The sequence below is a fragment of the Phyllobates terribilis genome, unplaced genomic scaffold (assembly GCF_046119375.1).
Source record: "Phyllobates terribilis strain yellow unplaced genomic scaffold, ASM4611937v1 Scaffold_5__5_contigs__length_657084704, whole genome shotgun sequence".
Lineage (NCBI taxonomy): Eukaryota > Metazoa > Chordata > Amphibia > Anura > Dendrobatidae > Phyllobates > Phyllobates terribilis.
This window is the reverse complement of record NW_027362765.1, coordinates 10643846-10667277: the sequence shown is the minus strand read 5'-3', so window position 1 is coordinate 10667277 and position 23432 is coordinate 10643846. Positions and strand designations below refer to the sequence as shown.

At 44.6% G+C, this 23432-nt stretch overlaps 1 protein-coding gene and 1 pseudogene across 1 annotated transcript in view; both read left to right on the top strand.

The window, feature by feature from the left end:
* LOC141270587 (gastrula zinc finger protein XlCGF66.1-like) overlaps positions 1-4510 on the top strand; it is a 445723-nt gene extending 441213 nt beyond the window's left edge. Inside the window, exons 2-5 of the mRNA XM_073680671.1 lie at positions 3747-3896; positions 4026-4127; positions 4211-4334; positions 4418-4510. Of these exons, the coding sequence (XP_073536772.1) occupies positions 3819-3896; positions 4026-4127; positions 4211-4334; positions 4418-4485 (372 nt within the window). The 5' untranslated portion in view covers positions 3747-3818 and the 3' untranslated portion in view covers positions 4486-4510. The remainder of the gene's footprint in view (positions 1-3746; positions 3897-4025; positions 4128-4210; positions 4335-4417) is intronic.
* Positions 4511-4721: 211 nt separating this feature from the next.
* LOC141270597 (uncharacterized) overlaps positions 4722-23432 on the top strand; it is a 48043-nt pseudogene continuing 29332 nt past the window's right edge.

Genomic DNA, 23432 nt, shown 5'->3' with positions numbered 1-23432 from the left:
GGTTACTCATTAGGGTGTCTGTTTAGTCCTGAGCACACTGTATTTTAATGCACTTTAGATGACTTTTTATAATTAAAATATGTATTTAATAAATATTTTTTTCTAATTACATCTAAAAAAAAACAACATTTGTCTCCTGCTTTCATATGTCTTTTGGAGTGATGTTGCTGTTGTGGCACACTCTTGCTTATGGGTGTTGATATATCTCCAGCCATTATGTACCTGGGTTCTCTGTTACTAAAAGGTCCAGAAAATATGTAGTAGGTCACCCTCTTCCTCCCCACATCTCCAACACATGGGACTAGCATCTGGGAATATAGAGTGTAGGCGAGTTGGGACCCTATACCACCCAGAAAGCAGTTTATAGCTGGCCTCCTGAAATCACGAGCTGATTGATGATGTGTGTCAAGGTGAAGATTTGCTTCCACTGATCCCTCGTTAAGGTGCAACTCAGATCTCTCTGCCATTGAGATTGGAAGCGTGTTTTAGACTGGTCCAGGGGTTCAATCAGTAGGGAATATGAGAGTGACAAAGTGTGTCTTAATGGGCCGGTATTTGGTGACTTGGTTATCCTCTAAGGGTTCTTTTAAATGTGGACATACACCCTGTAAAGCATGCAACTATGTTAATAAAACCGACACATTTGAAGAAAACCTAACGGGACCTCAATTTGCAATACACAATTTCATGAATTGTACCACTATAGGGGTCATCTATTTAATAGAGTGTATAGAGAGTTAACTACAATATGTGGGATGGACGTCAGATCCGCTATAAACATGTATTAGAAGACATTTATCTGATGCAATCATTCCCACAGCATTAAACCTGTCTGTGGTTTCAAGACCCTTTTCACAAAAACATAAAGGGGATATCAGATCCTTCAGATATTAGGAATAGAAAAGTCTTATAAACCATTAAGAGGTGGAGATATGAAAAGAAAAATCTTAAATAGAAAGTCATATTGGATATTTAATTTACAAACTTGAGCCCCACAGGGAATGAACATCAGACAGGATTAATATTACAGTACAATTAATTGTATTTGTCTTTGATTTCCAGTGATTTTATTGAATGTCTCATGCATGAGTTGTATTTGTGTATTATCTTTTACTTCCATACAATACAGGGTTAAATTGTCTGAGAAGTGCTCAGTAATCAATGGACACCCAGGAAAGGGAAGGATATAAAAGTATCACAGAGACTCACATGTTGTAAATCAGGAATAAGCATTGGTTTGGTATGTGGGCACTTGGTGGTATGCCATCACAACAGTTTTATGAATTCACAATAGATGTGAGCTTTTAACAATATAGACAATGCTGGAGAATCCATCTCTCCTCCTTTCTCTACTTGAACCTTGAAATGTCCCTGACCAGGGCGGCTCCATGCGGTGATCTTCAGACAAGGTACATTGAATAAACAGTGAGCTGACCTCCCTCTCCATTTTCCCATTATATGCATGTTTTCCCTATATTTATTTTTGCTAAAACTGTGATATTTTCACTTTAAAACTTTTTTTAAACTTTTTTTTAACAACTCTCATTAGTGCGATCATACAACACAGAAGCCTCTGATCGCTCCGGTGATGCACTGTACTACTGTAGTGCTGTGTATTATCACTACCTGTGCAATAGTAACGTCCCCATACACATGAATTAAGTGTTGGCTGAGCGGTCATTTGGCAGACGGCTATCTCTCCAGACTCCCCCATACACACAAATATTCCAGCTTTCCTGTGGTTTGTATGACTGACTGTAGGGAGGCCCCCTAATACATTATATAGTCAACCAAAATCCCCAAAATCAGTGCTTCCATGCAACTATAGTCAAATGTTTATGGGGTCGTTAAAAGGTAACGTTTGGAACGCTGCCTCTGGCCCGTCCTAATAGTCTTTCGTACATTGCAGGACCAGACACCATTACTAGGCATTTCAGTATTGTAGGAACTAGGCAGCCCCATACTATTGAGCACTTGGGGGAGGAGGAGGGGCATCCAGCCGAACTCTGTCACACCTTCTTAGATGCCATGTTTCCTTTTTGCAGGAGCAAGTGGTTAAGCTGCCAGGGATTTTATTGCAGCCACACCTGTGTCATCCTTGCGGTGTACATCTATGTACTGGTGCCCACAAGAGTTCATATAAAACCAAAAACAAACGTTTAACGTGTTAAAAGAGGAAAAAATGTGTCTTCTAATTTTTGCATGTTTTTTTCTTTTTACAAGATATGTTGGGGCCAATTGTCTCTTGAAACATTTTAATATCTGCTTTTTTTCTGGGGGTTTTCTTGTAATATAGCCTAAGGCTATATTACTTGTATTATAAACCCCATAATACACTGTACATGTACACTTTAGTATCAAATCATTTCTGCCCTCGGTGTTTGTGCAAACAAAACAGCTTTTATGAAATCCTCAAACTTCTGTGTGTGAATCAGACCTGAGATCTAACGTGATAGAAGATTACAGTCCGAGGAAGATGGGAAACATTCATATAGTCGGCCAGTAGAGATGTAGTCAGTGACGGACTGTGGCCAAATATGGTTTTATAGCCGTAGTAGAAGATGTTGCCTCATCATGAAGTAGTTATTTCTCATGTCACGTGAAATAAATATCTCCTGCAGAATTGCTAATGTCAGTGCCAGTATAAGATAATAACTGCTGCACTACCGGACAGAGGTGCTCGAGTTGGGTCCAAACCCATACTGTAACTGAGAATGACTTCGGCACTCAATGGTTCTTATAGAAAAATGTTTTTTTAATGCAGTCCAAAAAAAAAAGTAAACGTTTCGGTGGATCTGACCTTCATCAGCTGGAAATAGCACAAAGAACTAAACAATAAATAAATGAATAATAATAAATAATAAAATAAAAAAGCATATACAAATGGATCATTGTGCAATAACATGATAATATCTCTTGTTTAACCTGAACAATAAACATGCTGTCAAACAGTGCATAATATTTCGTCAAACCCCATTAATGCGGATACAACATCATAGTATAGAGCAAGTATATATACAAATTGAAGAGAGGTGACACCTACTAGACTGCTGGATGGTATTCAAAGGTAGGGATTCAAAAGTGTGGAGATATGGTGACACTGGTTGCTTGGTGCTGCAGAAAAGAGCAGAGAGTGGCAGACTCAGAGTTAACAGCTGAGAGGGACTGTGGAGGCCGAGATACCCAGAATAGAGCTGGACGTAGCATACCTGTGACCCCTAGTTCCGGGTTATACAGTGGGTACGGAAAGTATTCAGACCCCTTTAAATTTTTCACTCTTTGTTTCATTGCAGCCATTTGGTAAATTCTAAAAAGTTCATTTTTTTCTCATTAAAGTCCACTCTGCACCCCATCTTGTCTGAAAAAAAAACAGAAATGTAGATTTTTTTTCAAATTTATTAAAAAAGAAAAGCTGAAGTACCACCTTATAACCAGGAACTATGGTGGGGGTTTGATGAAATATTATACACTCTTTAAGAGGGGTTTGGGGAAATTGTTATTATTTTCTCAATATTTCCCTGACAGTGAGTCTAGTCTATGAGAAACGTATTCAGCTGCTGACTCTGAGGAAGAAACTGCTTGTTATCTGTGGCTTAAGATATATAGGTTTTATTAGTAGATGTAAAGAAGAAAACTAAATACTGTAAAATAATAAATCTCATATGTTTCCCCTTATTATCTCCAGTAATTGTATTATTACACAGGATATTTCTGATGTTCTATCAACTTATCTTCTTCTCATTCAGGTCTCTACAATATCGGATCCTCTCAGTGAAGATCTTCTATATAAGAAAATTTTCCTGATTTACCCATCAAAGATGGATATGGACAGAGAGAAGATGGCGGAGAGGATATTACACCTCACCCTAGAAATCCTCTTTCGGCTTACTGGAGAGGTGAGAGATTCTGATGACGTCACATTACATCATTCTTATCTATGGGAATAACAGATGGACAGAACTGGAGAGGTGAGGACTCTGGAAATGTCTGTAGTGAGATTTATTAATGTGTCTCTCCATAACCAGAGATTAATCACTTGGCCTCCACCTCACCCCTTGATACATGAGGACATCAATGACCAGATCCTAGAACTCGCCTATAAGATGATTGAGCTGCTGACTGGAGAGGTGACACTGCTGGGAATGCTGGGACATTATATAGTAACACTATGAAGGGATCGGGGAGATGACGGTATCATTGTGTGTGTCAGGTTCCTATAAGGTGTCAGGATGTCGCCGTCTATTTCTCCATAGAGGAGTGGGAGTATTTAGAAGGACGCAAAGATCTGTACAGCGACTTCATGATGGAGGTTCCCGAGCCCCTGACATCACCAGGTAATAGACAGGACTAAATACACAGAGCATATAATTATCTGTATGTAAAGAATGAATTCAGTCCCTGTATGTGTTTCCTTCAGATCTATCCAGTAAGAGGACAACACCAGAGAGATGTCCCCGTCCTCTTCTTCCACAGGACTGTAAATAAGAAGATCCCAATGTTCCTCAGGATCATCAGGTAGATGGAGAGAAGATGTCATGAGATCTCCCATATGATGTGTAGACGGCTGTAAAGGTTTTGTATTTTTGTATTCAGTCTTGTTTTATCCACCATTATTATGTTTTATATTTGTGTAATGAGAACGGTGGAGATAGTAGGATTAGAGCCGATCATAGATGGGACTTCTCCATCTGTCTGTGACTTTTACAATATTTGTTTCAGGGTGAAGATCTGACCCATATTAATACTACAGAGACATATGTGAGGGGTGACGAGCGGAGTAAAGAGGAGATTCCTACATATGACTACCCAGGTGAGTAGTAACCACTAAATGCAGAGAAGTCACAGATTCTTCTCAGACACCGACTGTGGCGGCTTTATCAGTGGTGTAGTCTGGCCGTATCACAATCGTGTGATCACCATTTTGCTGCTAGAGCATAACATTCTCCTCCGTCCGAAAATGTTCAAATTACTTTGGGAAATTGTGAAAGGCCTTTTCTATAGAATTTACAACCTGGAGCATCCACCTACCCCCCTGGGATTAGATGATGTTGTCCGTTACCTGCCCAGATCTGTAAACTACAAAGCTAAATGACAGCGTACGTAGAATGTGCTGACAAGTGAGAAAATCACTTGAAGAAAAATATTATGATGTGCCTGTAAGAGAAAGCGGAGGGTAATGATGCTGTTGGCTTCCTAGACTCCTGATATCTTATTGGATGAATCTACCTTCTCTCCCTTCTGTGCTGCTGAATGTGCTCATATGATCCCTACAAGACCAGGTCCAGTCTTTCTGGACAAACTTCGCTTTTTTGTTTGACAACATTAAATGTGCAGTGAAGGCCAAGTGTGAATTTCTGTACAATAACAACAGAGTTTCCCTTTATCCTGACTGTTCAATTTATTTTAAAAGCAACTAACTTCAAACAGGATTGCGATTAACTATACAAAAAACATTACACCTGTGCCATGATATATCTCTAAGCTGTGCGTGGCTGATGGCTGTAATACACATCTATTCACACATGCAGGAGATGTGTCGGCATGGCTCCAGCCATGGTTTCATGGATTCACTCCGCGTCATAAATTCCATTATGTTTTCAATCCTAAGGAATTCAGATTACTGCACAATCTCTCCTGAAATGGGGGCACTAATACTTTCTCTACTCTTCTGGTCAGGACTCATAGTAGCTCCAATGGTCCACCATAAATGAGTGTAACTCCAGTTTAGTGTTGGATTTCTCCCTTCATACATACTTTGTTGTTGGGGATGTTACATGTTTTTATATTCTTTCTTTTTTTACAAGTTCATTCTGTATGATAGTTTCATTGTGGTGGGATCAGCCTGCCTCACTTATGTGAGTCTGTAACTCCCTGGTAGTCTTTAAAAAAGATCTCCATTGCCTCTTCCAAATGCCCGAGATCTAGATTTAAGATACCTCTGCTCTTCAGTATTATAAAAAAATTTAAATATCTAATATTTCTTCTTGGCACTCATGTGATAGAAAATATTGTCCCTTACGATAGTTTAGATTGCCAAGAGCCACCGAGCCCCATACTCCAATTACCCCAGAGAGGTTTCACCACTAGTTACTCATTTTTCTCTGATGAAGACTGTTGAGTTTGATCATTTCAGTACATGTTTTATTGTCTATAGTCACAGTTTTTGACTTTGTAATACTCTGATTTAACTCCTTCCCGCAGACAGTTTTGTGTTTCTAATCAGACCCCATTTTTCAAATCACTTTATGTGGAGATAACTTTGAAATTCTTCACAAAGGATAATAGGAAACAAATGGACCTTACAAATTATTTTCCAACTTCTCTTGAATCTGACAATCCCCTATATACGGTTGTACACTACTGTCTGGGCACATGGCAGTTTAAGAAGGGAAGGAGCGCCATTTAGCTATTAGGAATGCAGATTTTGCTGGAATAGTTTGCAGACACTGTTCATGGTCACCTGGAAGCTCAAAAGATGGCCACCACAAACAGGCTTGTCTTATCTACCCTGTTTACAGATTTCACAAATTACTTTGCTCATCACCCTTTAACCCCTCTACATGGATCTGGACTTACACAGAGACCCCTAGGCTTGAGCCACAGTGTTACCTGCTATTCTGTGGTGTGAGATGGGAAGAAGAATAGTCAGGTAGCCGGGTCAGAACCAGGAGGACAGAGAAAATACAAAATCAGAAGACACAAAAGTAGTCAGTAAACGGGCCGAGGTCACAACAGGAAACAAATACACAAGCCGGGAGCTGAGCACAGAGGACTGAACCAGAGGAGAACAAGGCTGTATCTGGCAGCTTCCGGCAATATGCTTCCAGCTTTAGTAGGGTGCGGTGCTTTCCAAATGGCTGAAGCAGGGAGGAGATTACTCCAGCTGGACAGCACACACACCCATACTGCCAGACTGGATGGTACTACAGGTCCCAGGCATCCTAATCTTAGTGGCTGGACAGAGCCTGCGCCGCCCAGAGCTTCTGGTTCTGACGTCTCCTCCATCACCAGCGCCGCCTGCAGGATGAATAAGGCGGATCCTGGTGACAGAAGCAGACGTCACACAAGTCGAAGCAGGAGGAGAAGTAGATGTCCCAGAGGAGATGGGACACACCTTTTGCAGAAGCCCTAATATGACAAAATGGCAGAAAACCAGATCAGTAGAAATTCCCATAAAGTGACTCCATTTTGGAAATACCCTATAATATAATTATAAGCCATTTTATTACCCAACACATAGTGCCCAGATTGTGCTCCAGGAGACACACACCGTAAATAAAGTGGGTTCTTCTCACTATAGTAATGCCAAATACATGGAGGCTAAATGTGGTTTGGGCGCACTGCAAGGCTCAGAAGTGAGGGGGAGATCTGACTTCGGGAGAGCGGATATTGCTGGATTGGTTTATGGAAACCATGTTGCTTTTCAAGAGCCTTTCAGCCACTAATAATGTGGAAACTTCTGTTTTTCCATTGACAGATGATGGATCTGAGTGGGGATTTGTTTTTTGTCAAATAAGTAGAAGGTATTATTTTTGCCTACATAACATCATTTAGTGGCTTTTTATTCCATATTTGGGAGGCAGAATTAACAAACAGTTGAACACTACCATCCACTGGTTCATCCTATGAGGTTTTCTATTAGATAGTCATTGTCCTGGTGAATAAGTGAATTTTTTTTATATAACTTGCCTTTTTTACGGACAGTTTAAGTAGAAATGTTCAAAAATATAAAATTCAATGATTTTGTATTAAAAATAATAATTGGTTTTATTCTTTGCAGATGTCTGTACCAGGAGATTAGAGGGACAGCTGACATCTGCAATTTTCAAATCAGATAATTTTCAGATCCCACAGGATACAACTGAAATGAATGCCATTACTCCAGATATACCATCATCTCTTCACAGCAAAGATCTGTCATCTGATCCTTTGAAACAGGTCCTGTCTTCTGATTCATTACTGACTACTAAGGAAAATCAAAGTAAAAAAATAAGCATTAAAAAACGAACTGCTCCTAATTCAAAGAAGCCATTTTCACATTCAGAATATAGAAATAGTTTTCCTCTCAAAAAGTCTTTTCTTAAACCTCAAAAAATTCACACAGCGAAGAACAGATTTTCTTGTTCCAAGTGTGGGAGATGTTTTAATCAGAAATCAGATCTTGTTAGGCACCAGAGAACTCACACAGGGGAGAAGCCATTTTCCTGTTCAGAATGTGGGAAATGTTTTAACCAGAAATCATATCTTAATTTACATCACCGAACTCACACAGGGGAGAAGCCTTTTCCATGTTCAGAATGTGGAAAATGTTTTAACCTGAAATCATATCTTAATATACATCAGAGAACTCACACGGGGGAGAAGCCTTTTCCATGTTCAGAATGTGGAAAATGTTTTAACCAGAAATCTAGTTTTCTTAAGCACCAAAGAAACCACACAGAGGAGAAGCCTTTTTCATGTTCAGATTGTGGGAAATGTTTTGTACAGAAATCATATCTTAATATACATCAGAGAACTCACACAGGGGAGAAGCCATTTTCCTGTTCAGAATGTGGGAAATATTTTACAGAGAAATCAAATCTTATTGTACATCAGAGAACTCACACAGGGGAGAAGCCATTTTCATGTTCAGAATGTGGGAAATCTTTTGCAAAGAAATCAAATCTTATCAAACATCAGAGAACTCACACAGGGGAGAAGCCTTTTTCATGTTCAGAATGTGGGAAATGTTTTAACCAGAAATCAGATCTTGATAAGCACCAGAGAACTCACACAGGGGAGAAGCCTTTTCCATGTTCAGAATGTGGAAAATGTTTTAACCATAAATGTAGTTTTCTTAATCACCAGAGAACTCACACAGAGGAGAAGCCTTTTTCATGTTCAGATTGTGGAAAATGTTTTGGACACAAATCATATCTTAATAAACATCAGAGAACTCACACAGGAGAAAAGCCATTTTCCTGTTCAGAATGTGGGAAATGTTTTACAGAGAAATCAACTCTTACCAAACATCACAAAACTCACACAGGGGAGAAGCCTTTTTCATGTTCAGAATGTGGGAAATGTTTCACAGAGAAATCAAGTCTTATCAAACATCAGAAAACTCACACAGGGGAGAAGCCTTTTTCATGCTCAGAATGTGGGAAATGTTTTAACCAGAAATCAGATCTTGATAAACATCAGAGAACTCACACAGGGGAGAAGCCTTTTTCATGTTCAGAATGTGGGAAATGTTTTAACCAGAAATCGGATCTTGATAAGCACCAGAGAACTCACACAGGGGAGAAGCCTTTTTCATGTTCAAAATGTGGGAAATGTTTTAACCAGAAAGCGCATCTTGATAACGACCGGAGAACCCACACATGGGAGAATGCCGCAACTACACCCAATTAGTCTCTGTAGAGACTAGAAAGACCCTAGCTGCACAACTAAAAATGCCACCACACACTTAACTAACTAATAAGCCGTTGAGGAGTTTCTCATACCTCCTGAAGAACCAGAGAGGAGGCTGCAACACACTCTCAACAAGGGGAAAGGAAAGTATGAAATAAAATGCGAAAACTCTGAGTGAGAAACAAAAACACATTCATATAGGGCAAAGAAGGCAAGCTAAGGAGAACCAATAATAAAAGGAACAAGTATAATCTCCCAGAAACCTAACATTGTTAGAATTAAAAGGTACTGGGAGGGAAAGCAAACTGACCGGGAGGATAGTTTCACCTTTGTGGTGAAACTTATAAAATTCATCCTCACCAACTGTAAATGTAAACCTGTACATTTATAATGACCACGGACAAGATAAAGATTCCCAACTCACATCAAGATTACAAGATCCCAGGTGCTTTCAGCTGCATCACAATGAATTTAATTATATGTACCAAATGTCCAACTGGGGGTTTGTATGTAGGGGAGACAGGGCAAAAACTTAAAACAAGGATGAATTCTCATCACCACACAATAAAAGAAAAAAAGAATAGATCTACTTGTGGCCAAACATTTTTACGGCCAGAATTGCCTCTCCCTATCCCATACTGATAGTTCTTCTTCACGTCACTTGTCTTATCTATTGCATTATTCCTGTGCCCTGTTGTGTATAAATATGTGACTCTTCAGATTTTGTGTTATACTATGTCTGATGAAGAGACCTGAGTAGTCTCGAAAGCTTACTGACTAATGGCTAACTGAAAAGATTGTATCAACCACTGAAGACTTTCAAATTTTAATGTTTTCTCCAAACAGCAATTTTAAGATCTCTCCACAGGTGTTCAATGGGATTTAGATCCGGATTCATTGCTGGTCAGAACTCTCCAGCACTTTGTTTCCATCCATTTTCTGGGTGCTTCTTGAACTATGTTTGGGGTCATTGTCATGCTGGAAGACCCATGACCTAGCACGCAAACCCAGCTTTCTGACACTAGGCACTACATTGTGCCCCACAATCCTTTGCTAATCTTTAGATTTCATGATTCCTTGCACACAGTCAAGGTACCTGACCAGAGGCAACAAAACAACCCCAAAACATCTTTGAAGCTCCACCATATTTGACTGTATGTGTTGTAAATTTATTGATCATGTTGCGCACATTGGACAGAGGAACATCCGGATCTCTAAAGATGGACTTATAACCTTGAAATTTTTGATATTTTTCAACAATTTTGGTTCTCCAGTCCTCAAACAGTTCTCTTCTCCTTTTTCTGTTTTCTCCATTTAGTGTGGCACACAATGCAAAGATTGAATCAACTTCTCCCTTTTTTATCTGGTTTTAGTTGTGATTTTCATATTGCCCACACCTGTTATTTGCCACAATTGCGTTTGAACAAGCTTCACATGCTTGAAACAAAGTTGTTTACCCACAATTTTGGCAAGGTATCAATAAATTTGTCTGACTTATTTTATGTGGTTTTGGGTGAAATTATGTTCAATTTTCCTTTTTTTTCTCTGTTTTCTTGTGCTGTTTCAATACACGCAAAGGAAATAAACGTGTATAACAAAGCATGTAATTGCAATAATTTTCTGGGAGAATTACTTCATTTTCTGGAACAATTTCAAGGGAGCCAACAGTTTTGACCATGACTTGTTTTTGTTGCCTTTTTAATTTGTTGCAGCATATCATCCTCTTCATGTTCAACTATATTAGGAGGCTTGTAGCAAAGTCCAATTAGCAGCTTTCCATTATTGCCATTTCCATGTACATTACCGATACTGATTTTACATCAGGGATGTAAAGCTCAAAACATGCAGAGGGCCAAAATGAAAAACTTGGACAAAGTCATGGACCAACCAGTATACAGTATAATGGGCCCCACATAGTCCTCCATACAGAATAATGGGCCACACATAGTCCTCCATTGGCCCCACATAACTTTCCATACAGTATAATAGGCCCCACATAGCTTTCCATACAGTACAATGGGCCCCACAAAGTCCTCCATGCAAAATAATGGCCCCACATAGGTGTGGTGGTTCTGGTGTCGTGTGTCAAATATAATCACCAAGAGTTGGGCATGTGTGCTGTACATTGTCGAAGCTGCCCCCTATGTCGTCATTGAGCTTGAGGTCTTAAGTTGGTTTTAACGAAAATACCCACCCCTCTACCTATTTTTCTTTCCTATCCGTTTGAATGTAGTGATACCCTCTGTTTGACACCCAGTCATGGCTTTCATCCAACCAGGTTTCTGTAATGCCCACCACATCGTAATCTGTGGCTGACCTAAGAGTCTCTGATTCATTCATTTTGTTTTCAAGACTTCTTTCATTTGCCTGCAGACATTTAATACAATTAGCACATTTATTACGGCTACTCGCCTCCTTACTTTCCTTGAATGTCTCACTCTCTGTCTACTCTACCCCCTTATTTGTACAGCTACCCTCCCTCCCCCCAGATCCTAGTTTGAAAGCTCCTCCATCCATCTGACCATTTTTTCCCCAGCACATCTACATTCTCCCCATTGAGGTGCAGCCTGTAGCCGACAGAGAAGTCAGCCCAGTTCTCCATGAACCTAAACCCTTTCTTCCTGACAATTATCTCCTTAAGTTCCCGCTGACTTTCTAGTGAGATAGTGGAATCAGCAGTATTTCTGAAAACACCACCTGTACTTCAGCTTCTCTCCTAATTCCTTGTAATCGTTTTTAAAGACCTTTTACCTCCCTCTAACTTTGTCATTGGTACCAACGTGTACCATGACTGCTGGGTTTTCCCCAGCTCTACCCAATAATCTGTCTATCTGATCGCATGAAGATCACCCCGTTAGGGGCACACAAAATGTGTGTGTTCTCGTCTTAGTTGTCTGCCGCCAAATTGTATATAGGATCTATACGGTCGGAGAAATCACAAATGAACACTGAGTAGTGTCTCAAATAGGCTTTTTATAGGAAAAATCAGGAACCTTTCCACACATTACCTCATTGCCTTATCTCATAATTATGGCTGACATCTGTCGCTAATGGGTCATTATTTTAATATGTAAACAATTAAGTCAAGCTAACTCTCAATCAAATCAATTAAGTCCGTCTTGCACGTAAGGTTCAAAGGTCAATCAGGATAGTCACTTATCTTTTATTATTCTGTAATTTCCCTAAAAGAAACAAAGATCATTAGCAAGCTCTTATTATCAGATTAATATGTTAGTCAATAATCATTAGGGATTTTCCATAATTCCATGTTCCACGTAGTATGTGGATCTTTGATCAATATGAGGTTATTGGTACAATATGGTACGGGCAGAAGGAGGGCATTTTGGATTGTCTGCAATTCTTAATACATAAAAGTATGGAGTTCCATTTTCATATAACTTCCATAATCATACATATATTTATCCATAACACCCCAAATTAACTTAGGAATTATCTTAAGGACCATAATCTTTCCACTTGACGAGATAAAGCAGACGGTACCTGACCCACCTGGAATCAAGAATTCTCCTTACTTCATACACCCGATACCCTTCCAAATCCACCTCAATTATGTCTTCAGGTCCCCTCAATTTTTTTTAAAAGAGAAAAATGGAAAGAATTATTGATTTTCCAGGCAATAGGAAGCTGCAACTGAACTGTTACAGGATTTAAAATTTTAATAATTTGATAAGGACCTTCAAATTTAGGTGCAAACTTTCTAGATATGATCTTTAAGCGCAGATTTTTTTTGAGTACAACTGCACAAAATCCCCCACCCAAAAGATAGAAACCTTCCTACGTCTGCGGTTAGCAACTGTTTTGGCCAAGTCACTGTCTACCAAAAGATGCCTTTCGACTTCCCCCCAGGGCTTTAAGAGGTTGTCCATTACTATTAACATTGCCCCCATGGATTTAAATTGTGCCAACAAGTCTTTTTGTAAATACCTTGCTTGTTCTTTATTGCCTGTGAGCGGCGCTATTGCTGGCTGCTATTGCTGGCCGCTCACCAGGAATCACGTGACCCCGGCTGGAGCCGGCTCAGACATCCGCTGATGTCACGTCAAGTTCCGGCTGCAGTCGGACGTGAGCAAGTGACACACTCCCCATTGATTGATGAGCTGTGGTCGGGGTTTCACCGCACATCACAGCCCAGCATCCACCGCGCGCTTTCCCTCTCTGCTTTAGTTGGGAACGAGCAATAAAAAATCTAATTGCACTCGGACCAATGTTAATGAATGAGTGACATCTCATCTGCGATTTTTTTTTTTCGCAGCTGAAATTGGGCTGAGAAAAAATTCACAGCATGCTGCGATTTGCCACGTATCTCGGACGAGACTCACCAATGCAAGTCAATGGGTGCGTGAAAAAAAATCGCACGCACAGCACTCGGACCATGCGAATGGCATCTGATTCTCACGCACCCGTCTCTTTAAAAGCCTGCAATTCATCAGCCGAATACAGTTACAATACATTGGTGCCCAACAATTTAGAATAGAAAGAATAGCTATGCACATAGAATAGATAGACAGAAACGTGTCAGTCATGTATAGAATTAGTACAGTGACTGTGTTGGTTACTGTACTTATCATTTATTGTTAAATTAAAGGATTTATTAAAAAAACTTGGTGTGGGGTCCCCCGTAATTTTAGTCTCTAGCGGAGGTTAAGCAGACAGCTGGGGCAGATTTTTGAAGCCTGGGAAGGGGGTAATACCCACGGAGCTTCCCAGGCTACTTTACAGGCTATTAAAATGGGCGACCCCCCAAAAAATGACGTTGGGTCCCCCTCTTTTAACAGCTAGCAAAGGCTATGCAGACAGTTGGGGACTGATATTAATAGTCTAGGAAGGTGCCATAAATAATGGCCCCCTCCGAGGCTAGAACCTGCAGCCCTCAGCCGCCCCAGAAATGGCACATCCATAGGATGCACCAATTCTGGCACTTAGCCTCCACTCTGCCCACTGCCCTGTAGCGGTGGCAGTGGGATTATAGGGCTGGGGTTGATGTCAGCTTATAAGGCCAGCTGACAACAAGCCCAGCTTAGTAATGGAGAGGCGTTTATGAGACACCCCCGTTAATAACACCATAGTGAAAGTGAGATGTGAAATAACTACAACAACACCATGAATAAAATATTTTATTTGAAATAAACACAGACACCTTTTATTGTTCTAAATTAAACCCTACTTACTATAATGCCCATTCCAGATGAAGCCAATGTCCCCTGCAATGAAAGTTAAATAATAAAGCAACCTCATCCTTACCTAACTAGAAACACTAGCGATCATAGGCCACAGTCCCACTATCAGTATTTTGTCAGTATTCGGTCAGCATTTTTTCTCAGGAGTGGGAGCCAAAACCAGGTGAGGAACAATCAGAAAAAAGGTATAATGGAAACAAGTCACCAATTCTGCATTTATCCCCCATTCCTGAGAAAAAATACTGACTGAATACTGATAGTGGGGACGGGGCCTTAGAATAAAAAACTGCATTGTATTGACATCAGGGGTATAGATTTGAGTAACTAACTCAAAACCAATGAGGAATAAAGTACAGATATTTGGGGGCACATGATACAATATATACAGTTGAAACCAGAAGTTTCCATCCACTATAGAAAAAGACACATATGCATGTTTTTCTCAATATCTGACATGAAATCAGAATAAACCTTTCCCGTTTTAGGTCAATTAGAATTACCATCATTTTTTACATTTGTAAAAGTTTACATACATTTCAATAGTATTTAGTACCATTGCCCTTAAACTGAATGACTTGGGTCAAACGTTTGGTATATCCTTCCACAAGCTTCTCACAATAGTTGGTCGGAATTTGGGCCCATTCCTCCTAACAAAACTGGTGTAACTGAATAAACCTTTCCCATTTTAGGTCAATTAGAATTACCATCATTTTTTATATTATATAACAGTTTACATACATTTCAATAGTATTTAGTACCATTGCCCTTAAACTGAATGACTTGGGTCAAACATTTGGTATATCCTTCCACAAGCTTCTCACAATAGTTGGTCGGAATTTGGGCCCATTCCTCCTAACAAAACTGGTTTAACTGATCCAGGTTTGTAGGTCGCCTTACTTGCACCTGCCTTTTCAGCTTTGCCCATAAATTTTCAATAGGATTGAGATCAGGGCTTTGTGATGACCACTCCAAAACATTGACTTTGTTATCCTTAAGCCACTTTGTTACTGTTACGCTCGCGCCCGGACTGACTGGCGTGTGATTAGTGACCTCACTGTACCATGAACCGAGGAGTGCCTGGAGGGGCGTAACTAAGTATCAACCCGATCCAACCAAGGTCGCACGGCGGCTAACGACTCCGTGAACGAAGGAGGAACCGAGCAGGGGGACCAGGTGCTACACCAGGTCAGACCCCGGTCACAGCTGTTGACCCACACCGGAGAATGCAGGAACAGGTAGGTTAGGCTGGCATACAGACAGGTGGGTATTGGCAGGCACGGCTGGTATGCAGACAGGGGGGGTACTGGGAAGCATAGCTGGTGTGCAGACAGGTGGATTACTAGCAAGCACGGCTGGAGTGCGGACAGGTAGGTACTAGCAGGTTGGAGCGCAAGCTGGATAGAGTCCAGTACAGACTGAGAGACAGGAACAGAGCCGCAGATGCGGTAGACAAGTAGAGTAAAGCGAAACCGCCGGAGCGGAGGACAAGGCAGAGCAGAACTAAACCGCAGGTGCGGTGAACAAGGCAGAGCAGAAGGGAACCGCCGGAGCGGTAAGCAAGGCAGAGAGCAAAACCGCAGATGCGGTAGACAAGCTGAGCAGAACAAAACCCGCAGATGCGGTAGACAAGCAAAGCAGAGAAAAAAAACGCAGACGCGGAGAACAAGCAGAGCGGAGCTAAACCGCAGGTGCGGTAGACAAGACAGAGCAGAAAGGAACGGCTAGAGCGGTGGACAAGGCAGAGCAGAGCAGGGCTGACGAAGCAGGCAGAGAGGACAGGGCTCTGTTCCCATGGAACAGATAGGAAAATACAGAAAGATGACTAGAACACAGAAGGTAAATACAGAGGAAGGGAAAGTAGATAGTGGACACAAAACTCACAAACAGAAGTACAGAGACAACGAGTTGGAGCTAGGTGCAGGTTCAGACCATGCAGGAAAAAGGGAGGGTACGGACAGAGACAAAGCAGGTAACAGGCTAGGAGACAGTTCAGACAGGAACTGATACTGCAGCGAGATACAGAAACGGGTCTGGGTATACAGCCCCCAGAGATGGCGGAAACGGACTAGAAGTAACAGGTAACAGGTCTGGGAATGCAGCCCCCAGAAAGGTGGAACAGACTAGAAGACACAGGTAAGAGAACAGGACCTGGCAATACAGTTGCAAAGAACAAACTGAATGAAGGTGTTGCTCAGGCACCTCCTTCTGGGTGGAGGGGGTTCAAATATACAGTGACTGACAGCAATAGGCTGGAGACGCATTAGGGGTGTGCCCACAGCAGCTATAGGAATCAGGAAGTAACCGGGCCGCCGCCCTAAGCAGTCAGACAAGAGGAATGTACACAGCATGAACTGGAACACGGTTTGCAGGCTGGACTGAAGGGTAAGGTTGCCGTCTTGCTTGGTGGGAGGTGGTGCACCATGCAAGCATGCCGCCAGGGATGTTACAGTTACCATTTTGGCAGTATGCTTCGGGTCATTGTCCATTTGGAAGACCCATTTCCGCCCAAGCTTTAACTTCCTGGCTGATGTTTTGAGATGTTGCTTCAGTATTTCCACATAATCTTCTTTGTTAATGATGCCATCTATTTTGTGAAGTGCACCAGTCCCTCCTGCAGCAAAACAACCCCACAACATGATGCTGCCCCCCTATGTTTCACAGTTGGGATGGTGTTCTTAGGCTTCCAAGCTTCTCCCTTTTTCCTCCCAACGTAACAATAGTCATTATGCCCAAAAAGTTGAATTTTAGTTTCATCAGACCACAGGATGTCTCCAAAAATTAAGGTCTTTGTTCCTGTGTGCATTTGCAAATATTAATCTGACTTTATTATGTTTCTTTTGGAGTAATGGCCTCTTCCTGGCAGAGTGGCCTTTCAGCCCACGTTGATATAGTACTCGTTTCACTGTGGATATTGACACAATCTTACCAGCTTCCGCCATCATCCTCACAAGGTCTTTTGCTTTGGTCCTTGGGTTGATATGTACATGTCGCACCAAAGCATGTTCATCTCTGGGACACAGAACCCATCTCCTTTCTGAGCGGTATGATGGCTGGACATTCCCATCTTGTTTGTACTTGCGTATAATTGTTTGTACAGATGAACGAGGCACCTTCAGGTATCTTGAAATTGTACCCAAGGATGAGCCAGACAAGTGCAAGTCCACAATTCTCTTTCTGGTATCTTGACTGATTTCTTTAGACTTTCCCATGATGCTGTACAAAGAAGCAGTGTGTTTCAGGTATGCATTAAAATACATCCACACATGACATTGTTACGGATCCGGGTGGTGGAACCTCTGTGCTGGGATGCAAGGAGGGACCAGAGGGGCGTAACTAAGTGCCTACTCTGACCGACCCTGGTTGCACGACGGCTTAGTTGACTCCGTGAACCAAGGAGGGACTAGGCAGGTGGACCAGGTACCACACTGGGACCGACCTTGTGTGAGAACAGGAGACTCCCACGGGTCAGATGGCTGAAGCTGACAGGTACAGCGGGAGAGCACGGCAGGTAGCCTGACGGGTGATCCGGGTTGGCAAGCAGGCGGGCACGGCAGGTAGCCAGACGGGTGATCCGGGTTGGCAAGCAGGCAGGCATGGCAGGTGGCCTGACAGGTGATCTGGGTAGACAGGCTGGCGGGACACGGCTGACAGACAGGCTGGCATGCACAGCTGACAGATAGGCTGGCGGGCACAGATGATAGACAGGCTGGCGGGCACTGGAACCTGAGGACTGAGGAGAGTGTTAGCACACAAACAACAAACTTGCACTGGCACCTCCAAACCCCTTCCAATCCACAAGAAAGAAAGTCTTTCCTCTTACCCTCTTGATGGCCAAAATGTTCTCTACCTCAAAGACGTCCTCAGCGGAGACTGGAGCTGGAGCGGTACCTGGATCGTCAGAGAAAGAATTAAGGACAACAGGTTTCAGGAGAGACACGTGAAAGGAGTTGGGAATCCATAAGGAGGCCGGGAGTTTCAGCTTGTAAGCCACTGGATTTATTTGGTTCTGAATCTCGACCGGACCGATGAACCGCAGACCCAACTTATATGATGGTATCTTGAGACGGACATATTTGGAGAAAAGCCAGACCTTGTCTCCCAGACTTAATTGAGGCAGATCCAGATGTCTGTTATCAGCATGCTTCTTCATCCACTCGGAGGACTGAAGAAGCGCAGATCTAGTGTCCTCCCAAATCACAGAAAATTCACTGACGAGAGACTCCGTGGCAGGATTGTCCACTGCAGCAGAGACGGGAAACGGAATCCGGGGGTGTTGACCGTTGACCACAAAAAACGGAGAATTAGCAGAGGACTCACCCACATGGTTGTTATAGGAAAACTCGGCCCAGGGCAGGAGCTCAACCCAATCGCTATGGTGAGCGTTGACAAAGTGCCGAAGAAAGCTGGTAAGGATCTGATTGATACTTTCCACTTGACCATTGGACTGAGGATGATAGGCAGAAGAGAAATCCAAAGAGACATCCTGCAGCTTGCACGTGGCTCTCCAAAAGCGAGAAGTGAACTGAACTCCTCGGTCAGAGACAATGTGGAGGGGTAAGCCATGGAGACGGAAGATTTGTCAGATAAAGTCCTTAGCCAGCACAGGTGCAGACGGAAGACCAGGCAGAGGGATGAAGTGAGCCATCTTGGAGAAGCGGTCGGCTACCACCCAAATGACTGTACAACCGGCCGATACAGGGAGATCCGTGATGAAATCCATTGCAATATGTTGCCACGGAGAGGAAGGCACGGGAAGAGGAAGGAGGTGACCGGCTGTAAGATGCCTAGGTATCTTGTTACGGGCACAAGAGGAACAAGTCGAGACAATATCCACAACATCCTTGCGCAGGGTGGGCCACCAATAGTGCCAGACAATGAGCAGAAGTGTCTTCCTCTGGCCGGCATGGCCAGCCAGTTTGGATGAATGGCCCCAGAGTAAGACCCTCTTCCGATCTTGAGCCGCTACAAAGGTCTTACCAGGAGGTAGATGAGACAGGTCAAACGGAGCAACAGTCATTATTCTGGAGGGATCAATGATGTGTAGAGGCTCCTCCTCCAGTTCGGAAGACAGAAAAGAGCGGGATAGAGCGTCGGCTTTAATGTTCTTGTCTGCCGGGCGGTAATGGAGATTGAAGCAGAATCGAGCAAAGAACAAAAACCATCTGGCCTGACGCGGGTTAAGTCTCTGGGCGGTCTGCAAATACGTGAGGTTTTTATGGTTAGTGTAGATGACCACCGAGTGCAGAGCCCCCTCAAGCAAGTAGCGCCACTCCTCCAGCGCTAATTTGATGGCCAGCAGCTCTCGATCTCCTATGGAGTAATTACGCTCGGCCGGAGAGAAGAGTTTGCAGAAGAAGCCGCAGGTCACCATTCGCCCGGACGAGGATTTCTGGGTGAGCACTGCTCCAGCTCCGGATGAAGAGGTAACAACCTCCAGGAAGAACTGTTTATTGCCATCAGGACGGTGTAGAACAGGAGCTGAGGAGAAGGCTTGTTTAAGAGAGATAAAGGCATTCTCTGCCTCAGGAGACCACTCCCTGGGATTTGCTCCCTTACGGGTAAGAGCAGGGATGGGAGCTGTCCGGGAGGAGAAATGAAGAATGGAGAGGCGGTAATAGTTAGTGAATCCCAGAAACTGCTGAATAGCCTTCAACCCCTCCGGTCGGGGCCACTTTAAGATGGCAGACATGTTCTCGGGATCCATCCGCAGTCCGGTCTCCGAGTTGATATACCCCAGAAATGGCAGGGAGGTCTGCTCAAAGAGGCATTTCTCGTACTTAGCATACAGGCGATTCTTCCGGAGCCTCAGCAGTACCTGACGAACATCCCTCCGGTGAGAGGGCAGATCAGGGGAGAACACCAAGATATCGTCCAGGTACACGACCACGCAGGAATACTGGAGATCTCGAAAGATATATTTTACTAACTCTTGGAAGATGGCTGGAGCATTACAGAGACCGAAGAGCATCACGCGGTACTCGTAGTGACCATCCCGAGTGTTGAATGCAGTCTTCCACTCGTCTCCCTGGCGGATCCGGACCAGATTGTAGGCCCCACGCAGGTCAAGTTTAGTGAAGACCTTTGCGCCCTTTAGGCGGTCAAACAGCTCCAAGATGAGAGGCAGAGGGTACTTATTCTTGATGGTAATCTGGTTGAGGCCCCTATAGTCGATACAAGGACGAAAAGAGCAGTTCTTCTTCTTGACGAAGAAGAATCCTGCTCCAGCCGGAGAGATGGATTTCTGGATAAATCCCCTAGCAAGATTTTCTCGGCCAGCAACAAGGGGTAGATTCGCCCGCGAGGAGGTGAAGCACCAGGTATTAGGTCGATGGGGCAATCATACGGCCTATGAGGTTGTAGTGTCTCTGCCTCCTTTTTATCAAAAACGTCCGCATAGGACCAGTAGGGTGCTGGCAGGCCAGGTAGGTTAGCCGGAGTAGACAGGGGTCGAGCAGGACGAACTGGAACCAGACAGGTCTTATGGCATTCCTGACCCCAACGGAGCACCTCTCCCGAGCTCCAGTTCAGGACGGGCTCATGTCTTTGTAACCAAGGCAAGCCAAGCAAGATGGGATGAGAGAGACCGGACAGTACGTAAAAGTACAGTGCAGCATTCCCACCTGAAGATTTACCGGCTCAGTGACCAGCAAGATGGTTTCAGGGAGAAGCTTTCCATCCACAGAGGAGACTGCTAAAGGGTCCGCCAGACATATGGTAGGAATCTGAAAACACTCCGCAATGGCCTGTTGGATGAGATTCCCAGTGGCTCTGGAATCCAGATGAGTAGTCTCAAAAAAGCGGGTCTCACCACTGGTAACGGAAACGGACAGAGTCAAGGGCGGAGAGGAAAAACTCTTGCCTAGGACGACCTCTCCGAGCGGTTCTAGAGACTGGAGTTTCCCGGTCTCACCGGGCAAGAGTGGATAAGATGCTCATTATTTCCACAATAGAAGCAACTCCCCTCTGCACGACGGGTCTCCTGGCGAGACTTGACCATCTTGACTTGGTCAGTTTGCATCGGCTCTGGAGAAGACACCCGGGGGAGTGCAGGTTGCGAGACTGGACTTTTGGAGGACGGGAGCGAGTCGCAGAGGTTTCCTCTCATGGGTCATCTCTTTAGCGTGTTCCAGGAAACGAATGTCAATCCAGGTAGCTAATGACACCAGGTCGTCCAGGGAGGGAGGTATGTCACGACCGGCTAGCTCATCCTTGATCCGTCCGGAAAGGCCCTCCCAAAAGGTGGACACCAGGGCCTCATTGCTCCAGGCAAGTTCAGATGCGAGGGTTCGGAAATGTACGGCATACTGGCCCACAGTGAGACTACCTTGGCAGAGTCGGAGAAGTGAGGAGGCAGTAGAAGATTTTCGTCCGGGCTCATCGAACACCTTCCGGAAGGCCGCGAGGAAAGCCTGAAGATCGGACACCAGAGGATCCCCTCTCTCCCACAGAGGGTTAAGCCACGCCAACGCCTCTCCGGTGAGGTGAGACATGATGAACGCCACCTTGGCCCTGTCGGATGTGAAGTGGTGTGCCAGGAGTTCAAAGTGCAGCGTGCACTGATTTATGAAGCCCCGACATAGTACGGGGTCACCACCAAAACGTGGAGGCGCTAAGAGCCGGGGTCCAAAGCCGGGTGCCACAGTGCCGCAGGGTTGAGGTGCCGCTTGGATAGAGGCGGACACAGTAGGGGTGGACAGCGCGTCCAGGTGGGAGTTGACTGTCCGCAGATAGAAAAGGATAGTATCCTGTTGGGATCTCTGGCGAGAGACCTCTTGGTACAGGTCAGAGAGTGAAGGAGCCTGGGAGCCACCAGGTTCCATGGCCTGTGCAAACTGTTACGGATCTATGCTGGGATGCAAGGAGGGACCAAATGGGCGTAACTAAGTGCCTACTCGGACCGACCCTGGACGCACGGCAGCTTAGTCGACTCCGTGAACCAAGGAAGGACCGGGCAGGTGGACCAGGTGCCATTCTGGGACCGACCTTGTGTGAGAGCAGGCGACTCCCATGGGTCAGAGGGCTGAAGCTGGCAGGTACAGCGGGAGAGCACGGCAGGTAACCTGACGGGTGATCCGGGTTGGCAAGTAGGTGGGCACGGTAGGTAGCCAGACGGGTGATCTGGGTTGGCAAGCAGGCGGGCACGGCAGTTAGCCAGATGGGTGATCTGGGTTGGCGAGCACGGCAGGTGGCCTGACAGGTGATCCGAGAAGACAGGCTGGCAGGCACGGCTGACAGACAGGCTGGCGCGCACGGCTGACAGACAGGCTGGCGGGCACGGCTGACAGGCAGCGGGACCTGAGGGCTGAGGAAAGTGTTAGCACACAAACAACAACCTTGCACAGGCACCTCCATTTTGGAGGAGGTGCTTTATATAGGAGTGATCCTCCGGCCATTGGCCGGGGACTCTTTAGGACGGCGCGCGCGGCCTAAGCACAGTGCCCGGGAAGCTGTGCGTGGTGCGCGCAACAGCAGCAGCAGGTGCAGGGGAGCTGGATGATGACGGACCGGGGCCGCAGCGGTGAGGGAAACGGCGTCTCTGCCCAGCAGGAGGTTCCGTACACCTCGTACACGCGCGGCTCCGCTCCGTACGCCTCTTACACGCGCGGCTCCGCTCCGTACGCCTCGTACACGCGCGGTTCCGCTCCATACGCCTCGTACACGCGCGTTTCCGCTCCGTACGCCTCGTACACGCGCTGCTCCGCTCCGTACGCCTCGTACACGCGCTGCTCCGCTCCGTACGCCTCGTACACGCGCGGCTCCGCTCCGTACGCCTCGTACACGCGCGGCTCCGCTCCGTACGCCTCGTACACGCGTGGCTCCGCTCCGTACGCCTCGTACACG